At 41.4% G+C, this 17,798-nt stretch overlaps 1 protein-coding gene across 2 annotated transcripts in view; it reads right to left on the bottom strand.

Annotated features, from left to right (window-relative positions):
- Positions 1-269: 269 nt before the first annotated feature.
- Ryk (receptor like tyrosine kinase) overlaps positions 270-17,798 on the bottom strand; it is a 79,904-nt gene continuing 62,375 nt past the window's right edge. For both annotated transcript variants that reach the window (XM_041677385.1, XM_041677384.1), the window contains exons 11-15: positions 16,047-16,179; positions 13,989-14,098; positions 13,674-13,833; positions 2,435-2,571; positions 270-1,332 (exon numbers count right to left, since the gene is read on the bottom strand). In XM_041677385.1, coding sequence (XP_041533319.1) covers positions 1,221-1,332; positions 2,435-2,571; positions 13,674-13,833; positions 13,989-14,098; positions 16,047-16,179 — 652 coding nt within the window. In that variant the 3' untranslated portion in view covers positions 270-1,220. The remainder of the gene's footprint in view (positions 1,333-2,434; positions 2,572-13,673; positions 13,834-13,988; positions 14,099-16,046; positions 16,180-17,798) is intronic.

Genomic DNA, 17,798 nt, shown 5'->3' on the forward strand with positions numbered 1-17,798 from the left:
GAGGCAGGCCTCTGTAGGCCCAGGCAATTTACGGGCTCACTTGACTCTCCCTTAGGTCAGTGAAAACACATGCCACCTACTGGCTGTGGAGAGACGGCTCCATGTGATACTTCACACGCCACAGAGGCCAGGAAGAGTCAGCTGCTCTCCTATAGGGGTTTTGGAACTGAGGCACATTCTCATAAGATCAAACACAACTATCCAGTGGTTGCATGTTCAAAGACTTCCAAGACACAACCACCAATCACACATTATGAGCAGTATTTGAATACCGTCGTATAAAATGAGTTCTTTAATTTTCCAAATGTTTTAAAAAACAAATTTATACTTAAACCAGCCTTAAAGAGGAGCATAAAAATTACCAATTTAAACTAAAAACAAAACAACCCAAGCCCACAGCAACCGAAGCGCCAGCTCTGTGTACACAAGCCCAGGTGCACGCAGAAGGAACTGCGGGCATAGAGAGGGTTCACTCTCTGGAACAGTATCATCTCCTTGCCCAGAGAGCAAAAATAAATAAGGTCACCACTGCTTCTACGAATCTGCCCCAGCCTTCTTCTGGCTCACAGGAGGGCTGAGATGTGATGAACACAGCCACTGCTTCCCCAGACAAGAGAGCAGAGCCATGTTCGCTAAACAAGCAATTTTCTATGCAGGGGCACTATGGTTTTTGCTGTTGTTGTTAAATTTTCCTCTTTACCTCTTCTTCAATTTTCCTTCTGCTAATATACTGTCTTTCCTTGTATAAGGCAAATCAGGCATTTTTTATGCTGTTTTTCCTAAGAAAAGTACCATGTTTTGAAGACAAACCATTCCCAAAAGCAGTGACAATATTAAAATAGCTTTAAAGGTGAGTCACCTATATTACCTCAATGAAGTAAAGCATAAAGATAAAAGCAGTTGGCACTAAGACAGCTATTCCAAATATCTGTGTCTAAACAATTTTTTAAACTGTTTATTTTTTTTAAGAATGCACCCCCTAGTCCAAAGTAACTATATTTTAAAAAAATTTTTGGCCAAAAAATTTACAAAACCCCTTCAGTTCAACCTAATAAAAGTGGTATCTAGAAAATACTCCACGTGAAATCTGTCTTTAGAAGTTCAGGTTTGAAAGCATTCCTAAGGCATTCTGGGAGACAGAGGTGCTTCTGCAGGCACTGCGCTACAGGCAAAGCATCTGCAACAGGCACTTTCTTCCGAGCTGTGGTCTGGGAGAGTAGTCAGACGTAGGCTCCCAGGGCGGCATGAAACTCTGTGAGGCACTGGACCAGCTGCTGAAACTTAGGCCTCTCCTCCGGGTCCAAGGCCCAGCAACAGGCCATCACAGCAAACCTGCGGAGTGACGTGGAAAGGGGGCTAGTCAGGGTCTTGCAGTCAATTCTGCGCCAGCTACACTTTCTGCTCAAACGTGGTTGTAGAGAAGACGGCCTAGTAACGATCACTTAATCTGACTATGAGTTAGCAGTTTTAGAATTGAAAAGAAGCTGAGTTATTAGGATTACACACATGGATTTCAGTTCTTCATGAGAATACAAAATACTTAGCAAGTGCGGAGTTTCTTGTAAATACACAGAACACAGAATAACAGCCTGTGTCATCTGGGATGCTGAGGGAGAAGAACTCAGAGGAAGAGTTAACTGAAATCAGGATTCCTGGGTGAACTGGCAGAGAAACCTTCTTGGGCCTCTTAGACAACATTCATTTCTGCACTCACTTCCCAGACTCTGTGCACCCCATGGCCATGATGGAGAAGGTCAGCTATGTGATGGAGGCAGGAGGTCAGAAGCACCTGTCACCCGCTAGCCCAGAGCATCTTCCTGAAGCATCACTGATGCTTGGCAAGGCAAGATCACAAAGAGAAATATGTCTGTCTCTCTGTCTCTGATCTCTGGTGGGGTCTATGTACATGTCTGTGTGTGTAGGCCAGAGGACAATGCTGAGTACTGTCTCTATTGTTTTCTTTTTTCAGACAGGATATCTAACTGAGTTCATAGATGCAGCTATGAACGCTAGCCAATGAGCTTCAGGGATCTGCTTGTCTCCAGTCACCTTGTGGTACGGTCACACACACACACTACCATACATGTCTTTTTAGTGGGTGCTGGGCATTCAAACCTGGACCCCAAAAAAGGCTTTCCTAAGTACTGGATCTTGCTAAACATGTCTGTTTAAACAAAAGTCAGGAAACTGAAACAATATCCTGTCAGTTTCCTCACTATTATGTTAGATTCTTAGTAAGTAAGATTGTGTACCACTGATACAAGATGCTAAGGCATTCAACAGTGACTGCGGTTCTCCACAGGTCTCGGTCACATCTTAAGACTCATCACTCTCAAGGGGGAAGGCTCTGTGTGAACACAGGAACTTGTTTTCCTACTTTTATAATAATACAGTAAATGCATCAAAGCTCATGTCCAAGACCCAAAGCACTCACAGTTCATCAGGGCAGTTGATTGGCTGGGCGATTCGGTAACCATCTTTCAGGTAAGCGGCCATCTCAAAGGGGTCGATGTCCACGTAGGGCGTCTGGCCCAGCGTCATGAGCTCCCACAATGTCACTCCAAAGGCCCACTAAGAGAGGGATAGCAGCATAATGAAGGGACATTTAAAAACTGGATGCTGGTGACTACAGCAAGCTATAGGCCAAGAGAGCAGCTGAACAAACTCTTAAAGAGGATACTGTTCATAAAAGAAATCTATCACACTGGCTAGTTTCACTCGCTGGGATAAGAAAGAACATTTTAATGAATTTATTCTTTAATATGAATACTGGTATTATTTGTTCTGAGTAATTACGTCTGTTGGAAGAAGCCATTTTTACCACTGGTTATAAATAATGCTACCCCCAAATTAATCGATCATGCTGGGAAATGGAAAACAACTTAAATGGACAAAACACCCTCGATAAGTGAAATATGTAGATTATATAAACTGTAAGAAGTTTTGAGTTTTTGATTTGCTTATTTTGCAGAGCTAGAGCTGGAACTCAGGTATAATGTAAAAAAAGCATTTGTTCTATCACTGGGGTACATCACGAGCTCTGTATTTACAACTTTCGGTTAGCAGATGGAAACACCTTGAAAAAATATCTCCCGGCTGAGTAAAAGATCAGACTTACTCAAATCAGCAGGTGAACTGTCAGTAAGAACAGAACCTACAAAGAGGCAGCAGGAGCACTGAGGGACGGACTAGGCCTTCCCCTCTCAGCTCTGCCCTGGCTGCACAGTAGCTCCTGGAGAATGTGCTGAAGATAAGCTCCAAGTGCACCCAAAGCTACTGGTATGCCGCTGGGAAGGGTTTGGGTGGGGACAGTCTCCAGTCTGCTGTCACTTGTGAACAGTGAATACACAACAGCTGAAGCCAGGGAAAGAGAGCAATGCCTGTGTGCCAAGAGCTCAAGCATTCTTGCAAGGAGCCTCCAGTCACATTCAGTTTGCACAACAAACCTCGAGAAGCTCAGACAAGGAGCTTAGGTTTATAAGGTGAGGAAGCAGGTGAAATTAGTGGCTTTCCCAACAACACATTTCTCAGTGAGTGAGGGAAAAACTGGGGCGTGGGGAACACAAGGCAAATACATTCCGCAGAATCCAAGCACAGAGCACTGAACTTGAGGTTATTGCTTTTCAGTATGAATGAAATCTGGAATCAGTGGGTAAAATACACGTCTGTTTGTTTTTTAAAAGTTTTTTGCAGGTTGAACATCTCTAATCCAAAATGCTCCAAAATCCAAGTTACAGAGCTGACATGACAATAAAGAAATTTCCATACCATGAAGCTGTTTCATGAGCAAAATCATTAAAAATATTACACAAAATAAAACTGTGTTTAGACTTGAGTCCTATAATACACGCACACACACACACTCAAGTCTAGAAAAAATCCTGACATTTTGGATAAAGGATACTCAACCTATTAGTGAGTAACAGCCACATTTCTTAGCAGAATCTAGGAAAATAACAATGGAATGACATTAAAATTTACTCTAAAAAGTGATCTCCTCCTTTCTAGTTCTAGCTTTGGTCAGCAGTCCTTCGTGTTTCTTAACGTCACATTCCTAGTTACGGGGATTAAGATTTCCACTACATCTTTTGGAGAACTGGGGTGGGAAGGTGATATAATTCAATCCACTATACAATGCTACGAACTCTTAAGGAGCAGGCAGCACTGCCTCAACATCAAAGCCAAAGGGTCCAGCCTTTCAGAATCTGCTGTCCCCTCACACAGTGAGCAGCACAGCCATCTGACTTTGTGGTTGCTTTGACAGAAGGTCATGTAAGTAAGAGGTGTAGGTGAATGCTATTCTCTATTTTGCGGGGAGGTATATGTACACTCCTCTCTCTCTCACCCAGGCTGATCCCAGACTTCAGCAATTCTTCCTCAGCTTCCTAAAGTGCTGGGACACCGCTCGTGATCTTGCCATTTAAGATGAAGGACATGAAGCTATTCTTTCCATTAACAATACAGCATGGGCTGTCAGAGAGTATGGAATTTTTTCATCTTAATGCACGATGCTGGGACCACTGGACGATGGAACTTCTATTTGACCGATTAAAACATCAGACTGTCCTTAGCATAGCAGTCAGTCAGCTGACTGACAGTAAATAAATATGAATATTCAGTGGGAAAGTAGTGCGATGAAATATGCTTCCACACTCTGCCCTGTCTGGCAGACAGCCACTACGGAACTTCTGTGAGCAGCTGTGGGTGAACTTACCAGTGGACCTGGATGGCAAGGTTCTGAGCTAAAGAGAATCACAGGAGTCTAAAGTATCATTGTATTTGCTGGGTTTTGGCTTTTTTTTTTTTTTTTTTTAAATCAGACATTGTATTGTTGTTGTTTTCCTTTCCTGTTTCATCCTTTTGGAGACAGATACACCAACCAACCACTGCATTTTCAAAGTCAGCAACTTTCTTGGTTTCCTAAACTTAGAGCTGAAGACCAAATTGCCTCCGTATAAATCTTACCTTGATGAGATTCTGATTTTAGGCAAATGAGTTAAGGCTTTTAGGACTCTTAGGAAGGAATGACAGCAATCTACCACAAGAAGGATGTGAATTAGAAGGCCTGGTAGCAGAACATGATGTACTCACTGTGCGTGCGCCTCCGCCACACACACGTTGAACTCCTGACCCCAGTGTGATGGATTAGCAGGTGGCACTTTGGGGGGAGTTGACAGCATGAGGGTGGAGATCTCAGGAGTGAGACTGGCACTTTATAAAGACCTCAGCAGACCCCACTCCTCCTTGTGCCATGTAAAGATGTAGCAGCAAGGACATTCTGATCCAGACCTCACACTCGACTTCCCAGGCTTCAGCGCTACGAGGAACACAGCCTGTGTCTTAAGAGACCCAGTCTGTTCTATCAGCCATAACCTACTCAGACACCACTTAACCTTGAAAATCAGCAATCTGTAGCTGCAAGTACAACTAAGTCCTCAGACACTATCTAACGACTATCACAGAACAGGCTGTCCATGCCGTGTTCTCCATAAACGGATACACATGGCTTCATCGGAACATTAGGGTCTTCCAAGGGAGTATGAAGCAGAGGGGAAGAACAAGATTTTAAAGCAACCAGGAAGAGAGATGCTCAGAGCCCCATGAGATCTCGAAAGGTAGCAGCCACAGACAACACTGCCAGGGCAATTGCTCACTTCTGGAAATACTAGAACTGGTTTTTCTTTTCTTTCTTTCTCCCCACCCCCCCCCCAAAAAAAAAAACAGGGTTTCTTTGTGTGGCCCTGGCTATCCTGGAACTTGCTCTGTAGACCAGGCTGGCCTTGAACTCACAGAGATCCGCTGACTCTGCCTCCCCAGTGCTGGGATTAAAGGCATGTGCTACTGCTGCCCGGCTAGTGCTCATTTTCAGGAACTATCAGGACAACTAAAGTTAGAGTAATACAACTAAACAGCATCTTAGCATCAAGAATACTAAATCTCTATTTTTTAGACGAAGTCTAAACTCATCTTTTCATCTCTACATTGTTCTTTGTGTCTTTAAGTTAATTCTCTTAATGAAAACTGGAAACTTAAATAATAGGTTCAAGATTGCTGGTGTGTAAAACCTGCAACCATGAGGGAAACAATCCTCTAAGCACTACTCTAACCTTAGTAATGGAAAACATAAAACAAAAAGCATTCTATACTTTTAAAAATAATAAGCACCTTCCAGTAACTCCAGCTTTCACTGAGTTACCACCAAAGGCGGCTCTCAGTGAAAATACTGGAACCTTGAGGGTCTCCTGAGTGAGTCTGCTCAGTACATGGCAATGGCCTCAAGAACTCTGGGCAAACAGGAGTAAGATGCAGATGCAAGCTCTGGATAACACAGATTTTTCCTCCTAGGGAAATGCCCACTAATGTCTACAAAGAAACAGCAAGGCACACGGGGCACATCTGATTTGCCCTGTGGCGTAAAAACCATTCAAATGCAGTAAAAGATGGCTATAAATCACACTGGTAAGATTAGCATGGGAGTCATTTCCTTGATTTGTTTTTCCCAAGAAAATGCTTTTTAAACACAATGTAGGACCATAAAGACAAGAAAACCAACACGAAAACTCTCAACTGTGGTTTCCTGATTGCATTCACCCCTCAATTGGAGGTAGAGTCTTGACAACTGAACTATGTTAGCTACTATAATTATCTAAATAATTCAAAGGAGGCATCTATCAAAAATATTTTTTTTTCAAATGAAAGAAAAGAAAGTCAGAGAAATCTGTGTTTGTGCCTACATTTGACGAAAATATTGAACAAGAACAATACCCAGCTAGCCTTCAAAGGGCCTATGTGCAGTCACATAGAGACATTCATAATTAGCTGAATCTGGTTGTGGGTATTTCCTAGGCTGATAGTTAAAAGAGTCTAATGGTATTAACGCACCAAAATATTGGAATTTTTCAATAAGAATTACAAAAACAAAGCCCAGTCACAATGTATTACTTTTATGACAACAGGAAACAAAAACAAAAAACACTGTGTTTCTAAGCAGATCACTAAGAATTCTTAACTACAAAGAAATGCAGAATTGTTAAGGTTCTTTCAAGGAAAGAAAAGGGTCCTGTCTACGGCCATACCACCCTGAACGGGCCTGATCTCATCTGATCTCAGAAGCTAAGCAGGGTTGAGCCTGGTTAGTACTTGGATGTGAGAAAAGGGTCCTTATTCCAACAAATGTTCATTTTACACACCTACAAAGTGTGCGTTTTACACACCTACAAAGTGTGCGTTTTACACACCTACAAAGTGTGCGTTTCACACACCTACAAAGTGTGCGTTTTACACACCTACAAAGTGTGCGTTTTACACATGCAGACTCCAGGGGGGGTGAGATTAATTTTTTTAGTACATGATGGTGAAAACTGTTCAGCAACCTCTAAAAATGATAGTGAGTATAATTCTGACACCCACCTCCTAAGCTGGGCATGGTGGGTGGAACACACCTTTAACCCCAGCACCTGGGGGACAGAGGCAGGGGGAGCCCTAAATTTAAGGTCAGCCTGGTCTATAGGGCAAATTCCCAAGAATAGCCAGGCCTACACAGAGCAACTCTGCCTAGAAATATAACTAAATAAATAAATAAATAAATAAATGAATGAATGAATAAATGAGACCTCCCCTCCACCCACAGAGGTAAATGAACTCAGCCTCTGTTCATGGAGCTATTGGCATTTTCTACCCAACATTAGAATGCAACATTTAACAATCTCTAAGAATTTAAAGCAATATTCAATGCCCCAAACTGAAAGGCAGAATTTTCACACTAATAGGCGATCATAGTCACAGGAAAAGACGTAACTTTTAGTCCCAATTATTCAAGGCAAAAGACACTTAGAGGAGGTATCTGTGCATGAGAGAATCTGTGCATGAGATGAATGTAAGAATTTAAAAGAGAAAAATCTGAACATCTTTAAGAATTAGCCACTTTAAATGTAACCAAGGGACAGTCTTATAATGATATGCTAAGCCCAACCAAAAAGAATTTTAAATAAGACAAAAATATAATATTTAAACCCTGGTAGCACATGCCTGCAATCCTAGCACTTAGGAGGCTGAAGCCAGATTTCATGTTCAAAACCAGCCTGAGCTGTAAGAGTGAAAACCTTGTCAAAACAGGGGTTGGTATTTTGAGTTTAGAAAATTCTGTCAAGATGTCCATTACTGAACTCATAGTAATTAAAACAAAATAAAGCTAGGCCATTTGAGGAATCATATGGAAACCTACCACAATAGAAGTTTCTTAAAATATATACATATATGAAAGACAGGCAGATCTCTGAGTTCGAGGCCAGCCTGCTCTACAGAGCGAGTTCCAGGACAGCCTCCTAAGAAAAAGAACCACCATCTCGAACAACCATTTAAAAAAAATAAAAATATTAAACTAAAATTAATAAAAATTAAATTAAACCATTAAAACACACACACACACAAAAGAAATCTAAATGGAGTCACCAAATGATGGAAGAGAGAATGCCCCACCTAGACATCTTTCACCATCAAGTGAAACTTCCCGTAACAGTAAAGAGTTTCATCTAGTTGAGCTGCTGCCAAAAGGGGCCCCATGGAAATCCCCAATCAGCTCATGCTATTGCCAGGGTTATTGGTTGCTCTTCACAAGTTGATAAGGTCTTATCACTGAAGACAACACCTATATTAACTCTCTGAACATGGAGAAGTCACACTGGTGCCGAACTAAGAGTCTTCACTCCTGCTGACTACTGTTTACGGCACACTACCGAAAAGAAAGGTAAAACCACCAACCCATTCACAAACCCTGAAATCTACGATGGTTACTGCCTGCTTGATGCGCTGGTGCCAGAGAGGCACAAACGCTGTGGAGTAGCCGACCACTCTCTGACTGGACTTAAGACCCACTCCATGACACAGAACCCACGCCTGACCCTGGGTGGGTGATCAACAACCTGAGATTAGACTGACCATAATCCTACAAGAAAACCAGATACTATTGTTATGCTAAAGGAAGATAGCGATAAAATGACTCCTAATGACATTCTACCTGTCCCATAGATCAGTGTCTTGCCTAGCCATCACAAGAGCAGCTTTCTCCTGCAATAGATGGGATTACTACAGAGAACCACAGCTGGACAAAGTGCAGACAGCGAGGCTCTGGAATTCTTAGTCCTAACTGGGCTGTCTCCCCTCAGAGCTCCAGGAACTATGCAGAAAAGGCGGCACAAAGATTATGTGAGTCAGAGAGGACAGACAACAGCAAGGAAACAGTATCTTCCAGACACAAGGGCTGACATACATATGAACTCATAAGAATGTGGCAGATGCACAGGTCCAAGCCAGATGGAGTTCCAGGACTGAGAGGTGAAAGTGAACACAATCCCTAACCCAGAAGCTATTTCTAATTGATAACTGCTTACAAAGGAAAAAAATCCAGTTCTCTCCAATGGATCTCATTGGGTATGTAAACAGTTAAGGGCAGGCCCCATGTTCAGCAGCAGAAGGCCAACACAAAACAAACTCACTGATATTTTTGTTTTCGTGTTGCTTTGATTAGGCTTTTTAAATAAAATCTTACTGGTCTTTTGTATAATTTGTATATTATGATTTCTGATTTTGTATTTTTATGGGTTTTGTTTTGTGTGTATGTCTCTGCATGTGTTCTTATGCTTTTTCTTTGTTTTTCTTTGATACAATTCAGTCTGTTTGTTTATATTCGCTGTTTGAGGAAGAAGGCATGGAGTTGGATGAGTGGGGAGGATCGGGGAGACAATGGGAGAAGAGAAACCTCACTCAGATATACTGTATATGAAAAATCTGTTTTCAATTAAAAAGAGGAAAAAATTAAATAATAAAAAATAAGGCTGTCAAAAAAAAATAGAAACAAAGTATTTGGTATAACGGCATTCTGACTCCGACAGGTTCTTACACAAATATGAATGCTCACAAGTTTTATAAAATATCATGACTGCAAAGATAAGTGATCATAAGTATGATTTTGAGAATTTTTTAAAGTATGATGTTCCAGTAGCCCAGAGCAGTTTCATTCAGTAATTCAGCACTCATACATTATATTCTAGTTAATAAAATACATGTCTGAACAGTGCCTGAAGAGGCACCATCTGTACTGTTTAGACTTGCATTATATTAACTAGAGTCCCATTCGTTCTGCTTATCTGTACCGTCTAGACATGCATGACATTAACTCGGATCCCACTCACCCAGTTTATTTTTGCTCTAGGAGTCTAGAAAGTATGTGATCATAAGTGTGATTTTAAAATAGCTTTGCTGAGGCTGGAGAGATGGCTCAGCAGTTAAGAGATGCTCTTCTAGAGGACCCAGGTTCAATTCCCAGCACCCACATGGCAGCTCACAACTGTCCCTAAGTCCAGTTCCAGGGGATCCATCCAGACATACATGCAAGCAAGATACCCACAAACATAAAATAATTTGTTAATTAATTATATTTTGGAATAACTACACAGAAACAAATCAACTAAGCAATTCATACTGAAGCACTATTGGAATCAAGCAATTCACATTAGGGTTCTAGACATCTTACATGCTCTTCTGAAATATTTTTTTAACGTTTATTCTTCTCTTATACAATATATCCTGACTATAGTTTCCCTTCCCTCCACTCCTCCCAGTCCCTGCCTGCATACCCCTCTCTCTCCCAGATCAATTCCTCTTCTGTTTCCATTAAAAAAAAGAGGAGCAGGTCTCCCAGGGATATCCACCAAACATGGCCTAGTAAAACACAGTAAGACTAAGCACAAACCCTCATATCATAGCTGGATGTGGCGTATCATGAGGAAAAGGGTCCCAAGCCCAGACTAAAGAGTCAGAGACACCCCTCCCCCTCTCCCACTGCTAGGAGTCCCACAAGAACACCAGGCCACACAACCATAAGGTATATGCAGAGGACCTAGCTCAGACCCATGCAGGGGCTGTGCTTGCCACTTCAGTTTCTGAGAGACCCTATAACCCCTGCTTAGTTGATTCTGTGGCCATGTTGTTCTCTCGGTGTCCTTGACACCTCTGGTTCCTACAACCCTTCCTCCCTCTTCTGAAATATCTATCAATATTCTTTTTACCAAGAAAAAAATTACTATTTCCCAGTCTCCTGAAGTCTACTTTAAAATAACACAAAATACTTACAAATTATCATCTAGGAAGTGACTCCTTTTTCCTGCCCATCAAATAGCTTTTGAGTTTCCAAAACTACGATTTCGTCAAGGCATAGATGCTACTGATTTCACTGGAACTCTAACTTGTGAACATTAACGTTACAAAAAGAAGCTGTTTCGTGACAAGAAGCTCTGGAGAGAGCCCAGACCAGAGCCCAGACCTGGTTCTCTTCTGTCTTGTAAGCTGAATCCCTAAGACTCTGCATTTATCTCCCCCCCCCCCCACCTGCCACCTTCTTTCCAGCATGCCCCGGGGTTCTCTAAGCAACATAAAGCAGGTTCCTTTTGGAGTCAGCCCGGCAGTCCCTCCTGGAGTCAGGTAACACCCATTCTTATAATTATGTGTGCTTATTCTACACATTTCATATGTCAGGGTTGGGTATTTATTTATTTATTTGTTAAAGGTTTCTGCCTCCTCCCCGCCACCGCCTCCCATTTCCCTCCCCTCCCCCAATCAAGTCTCCCTCCCTCGTCAGCCCAAAGAGCAATCGGGGTTCCCTGCCCTGTGGGAAGTCCAAGGACCACCCACCTCCATCCAGGTCTAGTAAGGTGAGCATCCAAACTGCCTAGGCTCCCACAAAGCCAGTACATTCAGTAGGATCAAAAACCCATTGCCATTGTTCTTGAGTTCTCAGTAGTCCTCATTGTTCACTATGTTCAGTGAGTCCGGTTTTATCCCAGGCTTAGGGTTGGGTTTTTGTTTTTCGAGAATAGTTAATTTAAAAATAAGTAAAAGATGACTTTGACTATATATATTGAAAACCTTAATTAACAGGATAAGTTTTTAAGAACTCAGTAAATTATTCATTCACATCACGTGAACAAATTTTACAATACATAGCACATAAAAGGAGAAATACATCAAACAGCATCCAGTTTATGAAAGAGGAGAAAGAAATCAATTAAATCATAATTAATGAGAGGTTTTTCTCTCTTTATCAAATCATTCTGTTTCCAAAGATTGTAAATTGGAGTTGTTTTTCAAAAAGGAAATCAGATCATTTCAATTATGGAGAACAGTGAACTGAATGATAGCCCTAAAGATCCATTTCCTAACCCCTAAATCCCTTTCTGGAAAACAATGTGACTGAGACCTTGAAAGGAGCTTATTCTGGACTGTGCAGGGATGAATGCAGTTACCAAAGTCTTGTCAGAGAGGAGCAGAGTTCTGAAACGCATCTCATCTATGAGTGTACGACACAGATGGAGCACAAACCAAGGGAGGAGCAGAGTTCTGAAACGCATCTAATCTATGAGTGTACAACACAGATGGAGCACAAACCAAGCACTGCCACCAGCCACCAGATGTCTCTGCCAACATCTTTAATTCAGCCTTTAGAACCTTCCATGAGAGAATAAATCTACTGTTTTAAATTACTGAGGTTGTAGTAACTTGTTATAGCAGCCAGCAAAAATTAATACACTGAGTATATGACAGAGTTTACACTAATCAATGTAAATAATAAACTAGTAAAACTGGTGTCAGTAATACACTATTAAAATAGAAATTTGTAACGCATACAAACTAAAATTAAAAAGGTAACTCTGAATAGTAAATAAAATATACTGGTATACAAAACACAGTAGGCCCAGTTCTTCAATGCTGAAACATTAGATCAAATCCCAATTAATTTTACAAGAATTGTAGTATTATGGAGTGATGATTTAGGGAAACTTAAAGCAAAAATTCTTACCAAATTTCTAAATATACAGCTACAATATGTAACAGACAAGAGATAGAAAAACACATTAGTTTTTCATTCTTTTCTTTTTGTTCTCTGTGTAGCCCTGGCTGCCCTGGAACTTGTTTTGTAGACCAGACTGGCCTCAAACTCACAGAGATCTGCCTGCCTGCTGAGTGCTGGAATTAAAGGCGTGCATCACCACACATGGCTTAGTTATTCATTCTTTCTTAAGATAAGTCACTATGTACCCTAGGTGGGCCTGGAACTCATGATCCCCCTATCTTTGCCTTTCAAGGGCTGGGATTATAGGCATGTGCCACCATGCCTGGCCCAATTATGATCTAAACTGGAATAAAAAGTTAAGCAATGAGATAGAAAACTATTATACCAGATGAGTCCATGTGGCTCCCGAAACTGCCTCACTAAACAGAAGGGCCTAAATGTGTGATGTGGATGAGGAGACGGAGTAACTGAAGCATTGTCAGGATGACAGACGAGAGACTGTTCAACTGAGACCATTTTCAGAAAGCAATGCCTTCTGTGTTTTAGAAGCTTCTTGGTCATCTGAGACTTGTACAGGGAGATAATGAGCTGGTCAACTCTCTGAACCTCAGTGTCCTACTCTAACATTGGATACCAGCTTGTGGTCAGCTTGTGTCCACAGGGAGAGCACAGCACCAGCCCAGGATCTAGGACAGTTTCTGTGTTGTAAGAGGGTCAAAAGGGAGCTAACTACACATGCTCTCTAGTGAAAACACCAAGGACTAGCAGCAAGTTTTTAAAATGACAAAACGACTACATGCTGTTGACACCTGGGCTCCGTACTTACCACATCACTAGCGCTAGAGAATTCATTGTTAACCAGGCTTTCCAGAGCCATCCATCTCACTGGTCTGTTCTCATTGTCCCCTAGACAGTGGTAGTCCATGGGAAATAAGTCTCTGGAAAGGGCATTGTCTGTGATTTTCACTTGAAGAGTGTCGTCGATGCTGAGAGGTAAAAACACGAACATGGCAGGCGTCAGGGTGTCAGGAAGACCAACATTACCCATAAACAGTCTGAGTCCCACAATGACTCCCAAGAGAACCTCAAATCCAGGAAGCACTACCCAGCTAGTGAAAGTAGCAAGCCCTTGGGCACCTACACACAGTTCCTAGCAGCCAGGTCTTTATGGATCACTTCCCTTCTTGCCAGGTAGCTCATTCCACAGGCAATCTGAATAGCCATATGTACCAAGTCTTGCTGGGAAATTGCCTGTCATAACAGAAAAAAAAAAAAGACATTTGCTGACAGTACAAAGGTGATTTGGGATCTGACTACATGAGTCCATAGTCCAGCCCTAAAACACTTCTTTGAACTGAGTTTTTTTAAACCTATTTCTCAAGCAAGATGTGCTCTAGGAGTACTGTCTACTGCTCATCTATTCCAACAACCCGTTCTGTAATAGGATTTGCCATCTGTATGACTTTATCTACGTGATACATCTCATCTGCTGCATCTCTCTAAAATCAGCATTACAGAACAGCTTCTCAGTGACTCCTGCTCAATGACCATGGAATCTCTGAAGCAGCATGTCAAAAGGGTGTGCAGTGTAATAATAGGAGCGGCAGGGCTGTGTCCCCAGCACCCCGGCCGCCTGGCTAGCTTATGCCCCGAAATAACAACACACAAACTGTATTCTTTTAAACACTGCTTGGCCCATTTCTATCTAGCCTCTTCTAGGCTGATTCTCGCACCTGGACTAGCCCATTTCTAATTATCTGTGTAGCCCACGAGATAGTTATAGTTTTCCATTGTTATGATAAAAGATAAAATAGATATAAATATTGTAACTGTAATTCTTGTTTGATAACTGTTTTGTTATATGTAATTTTGCTATGTTAAAGTTAAAGCCTTCCTTTTTTTGTTTAAACAGAAAAAGGGGAAGTGATGTGGGAGTGTCATATATCAATCTGTTGATTTCATTGATTAAGCAATAAAGAAACTGCTTGGCCCTCATAGGTTAAAACATAGGTGGGAGGAGTAAACAGAACAGAATGCTGGGAGAAAGAGGAAGTGAGCTCAGAGAGACACCATGCCCCCCCGCCCCCAGGTAGATGTGATAGCTCTGCTCTCTGAGACACATGCGATGAAGCTCCGACCCAGGATGGACGTAGGCTAGAATCTTCCCGGTAAGCGCACCTAGCGGTACTACACAGATGATAAGAAATGGACTAAATTAATATGTGAGAATTAGCCTAGAAGAGGCTAAATAGAAATGGGCCAAGCAGTGTTTAAAAGAATACAGTTTCCATGTAATTACTCCGGGGTATAAGCTAGCCAGGCGGCCGGGGTGCTGGCGACGCAGCCCCGCCGCTCATATTACTACAGTGTGGCAATGATCTGCTCTTTTCCTTTGTAGCAGTAGGTTTTATCGGATTACCCCTAGGCTCCTTCCACTAAACACGTCCACAGCTCTCTCTGCTGAGACATTCCTAGATGCACAGCAGCACTGCAGGCTGGGGAAGGAAGTTCTCCCCCTGGTGATACTCATGGGCCAGAGCCTCCAACTACATGGTTCAAACCACAGCTTTATCCTTTTAGCTTAAACAACATATCATATACATTAACCCAAATACTCAGGGCAGATCTGAGTCCATTTTCCTTATCAATAGGTATGCTATTATAAATCTTAAAACCAACTTAATAAAACCACAAAATATAGTCGAGAGCAAAACACCAAGCAGACTCTCTTACCACTACATTACATGTCTGGACTCTGCTCAGATGTCCCAGCAGAGGACATGGGTAGTGACAAGACAGAAACTCTGAACTGATGGCACCTTACAGCACAAGGACCTCCCACAATCCAGGCCTCTCATCATCGCCACACTATGGTCACACAGACCTGTTAGGGTTTCCTTTCCGGGAAGGGAAACCTGGACACACGTCTTCAGACGCTATCTTGCAAAGGACTGAGATGCTGTCACCGGGCATTGGAGGTGACTATGAATGAACATACAGTGAACAAAGCAAAACAGCATCGGCCAAGTGTGCTCGAGGGGAACCATGAGTCACCCTTATTTTCCTCTAAATAAACAGATTATAAATAATGCCTGATTCACTCTGAGGTTCTTTGCAAGTCTTTAAAACACACGTGTGGTTATTAATATCTACTTCAAAAGACATCAGAAACCATTGGTATTTGGGGAAATTTTCTCACCTGTGGATTATTGGCTTCTACTAATTTGCACTGTCGTAGAAACAACTTAAGATTCCCCCAGTTCATGTATGGCAGTATCACCATGGGCTTTTCCCCTTCTTCTATGCACACATGAGTAATAGGAAGAAGGTTTCTATAAAATAATAAGAAATTGGGAAAAATACAAATGAAATCAAAAACTTTATGAGTTTATCTTAAATTAAAATAAAGATAATCTAAAGCAAAACAAAATCCCAAAAACATCTAAAAAGATAATCATTACAACTTTTATTTACAAATGTTCTCCTTTTTGAACCATGTGTTAACAGTTCTGTATATATGAGCTTTCTTTGCAGGATAAAAATTACTAACATGGAATGGATCCCTTTATACTAGATTTTCTGAAGATACTCTAGGCACGCTAAGTCTCCACTCCCAAGGATAATCATAGACAGCTGAAAACGGTTTGGCCTGAGTACATCATGACGCAATCCCATTAGTTTCATCATCACACTTAAAAATACAAAGGCCCACACTAGACTGTAGATAAAAATATGGTCATCCAAAAAGTCTTTTAACTAATTCTTACTGTCACAAAAGTAAAATGCTTATGGTCTCATAGAATTTGGAGTCCAATATTTAAAAGTAAAATTCACTATCCGGATGAAAGATGGGGGAGGAGGAAGTGTCTGTGCACCTTGGCCTTAGTTTTCAAACTTGTTACGCGGATTTCACCAACTACAAACAGTTTTCTGTGCAAAATACACCAAGTGTTTGGTGAACAATCTTATCTACTTTACCGTTTGTCTCACACACACACACACACACACACACACACACACGCTCACGCACACGCACACACCATTCTCTGTGGAATGACACCCCAGCTGATGTATGAAAATAATATTTTCCCCAAGATTGTAACTATTGAAGTAATCACCTCCACTTTACTAAGCCAGAAGTAATCACAGACTCAACTTATATATTCAGTGTATCATGTCCTGTTTGAAACACATACAACAATGATGTAAAAGCAATCCTATTTCTTAGTAAATTCTGTTTCTAAGGATGGTTTCATAAAGAACTAAATATCAAACATAAAAAGCTACAATACCAAGATCACTCAATAAGCTATCAATAGTGAAAAGTCACAAACAACGTAAATGCCCAAGAATAATGAAATAACACATTACAGCTGAATGATCACAAAGAAACTTAAGAAAACATGAGAGGAGCTTAAAGAACGTGAGACACAAACCACACATTTACAGGACAGTCGCAAAGACAGAGAAAAAACTGTGGAAATATACCAAGAAGTTGTATCTCTGACTTGTAAGACTACAGTTAGTTTCTACTTTGCCTTTCTTTATGTCCTAAAAAACGTCCCCAGACGTTTTTTGAGCAGAACTGTAAGAGGCATGGGTCTCTAAGAGGCACTGGACCCTCCAGGGTTTCTGCTTGTACTACTGGTAGCCAGGCCAGGGAGAAAGGTTAGGGAACCTACGGACAAAGATCAAGTATAAGGAGAAGAAAATGTAGATATCATGAGATTCCATGATGAGGAAACTATCAACTGATACTTTCAACCAATCACATTTAGTTAGGGTGTGGCCACATAAAGCCCAGGTAGAAAAACCTGGGGACGTAGGTATGCGTTCTCTTGTCAAACATATAGGACATGCAATAGTCATCTATGTTTGTCATATTTATATTTAGGCTAATCAGGTTCTCTAGATACATAGAGATTATATTCAGTATAGATAGTCTTCAACC

The sequence above is a fragment of the Microtus oregoni genome, unplaced genomic scaffold (genome assembly GCF_018167655.1).
Source record: "Microtus oregoni isolate MIOR12 unplaced genomic scaffold, Mior012 000028F_ref0000031, whole genome shotgun sequence".
Classification (NCBI taxonomy): Eukaryota; Metazoa; Chordata; class Mammalia; order Rodentia; family Cricetidae; genus Microtus; species Microtus oregoni.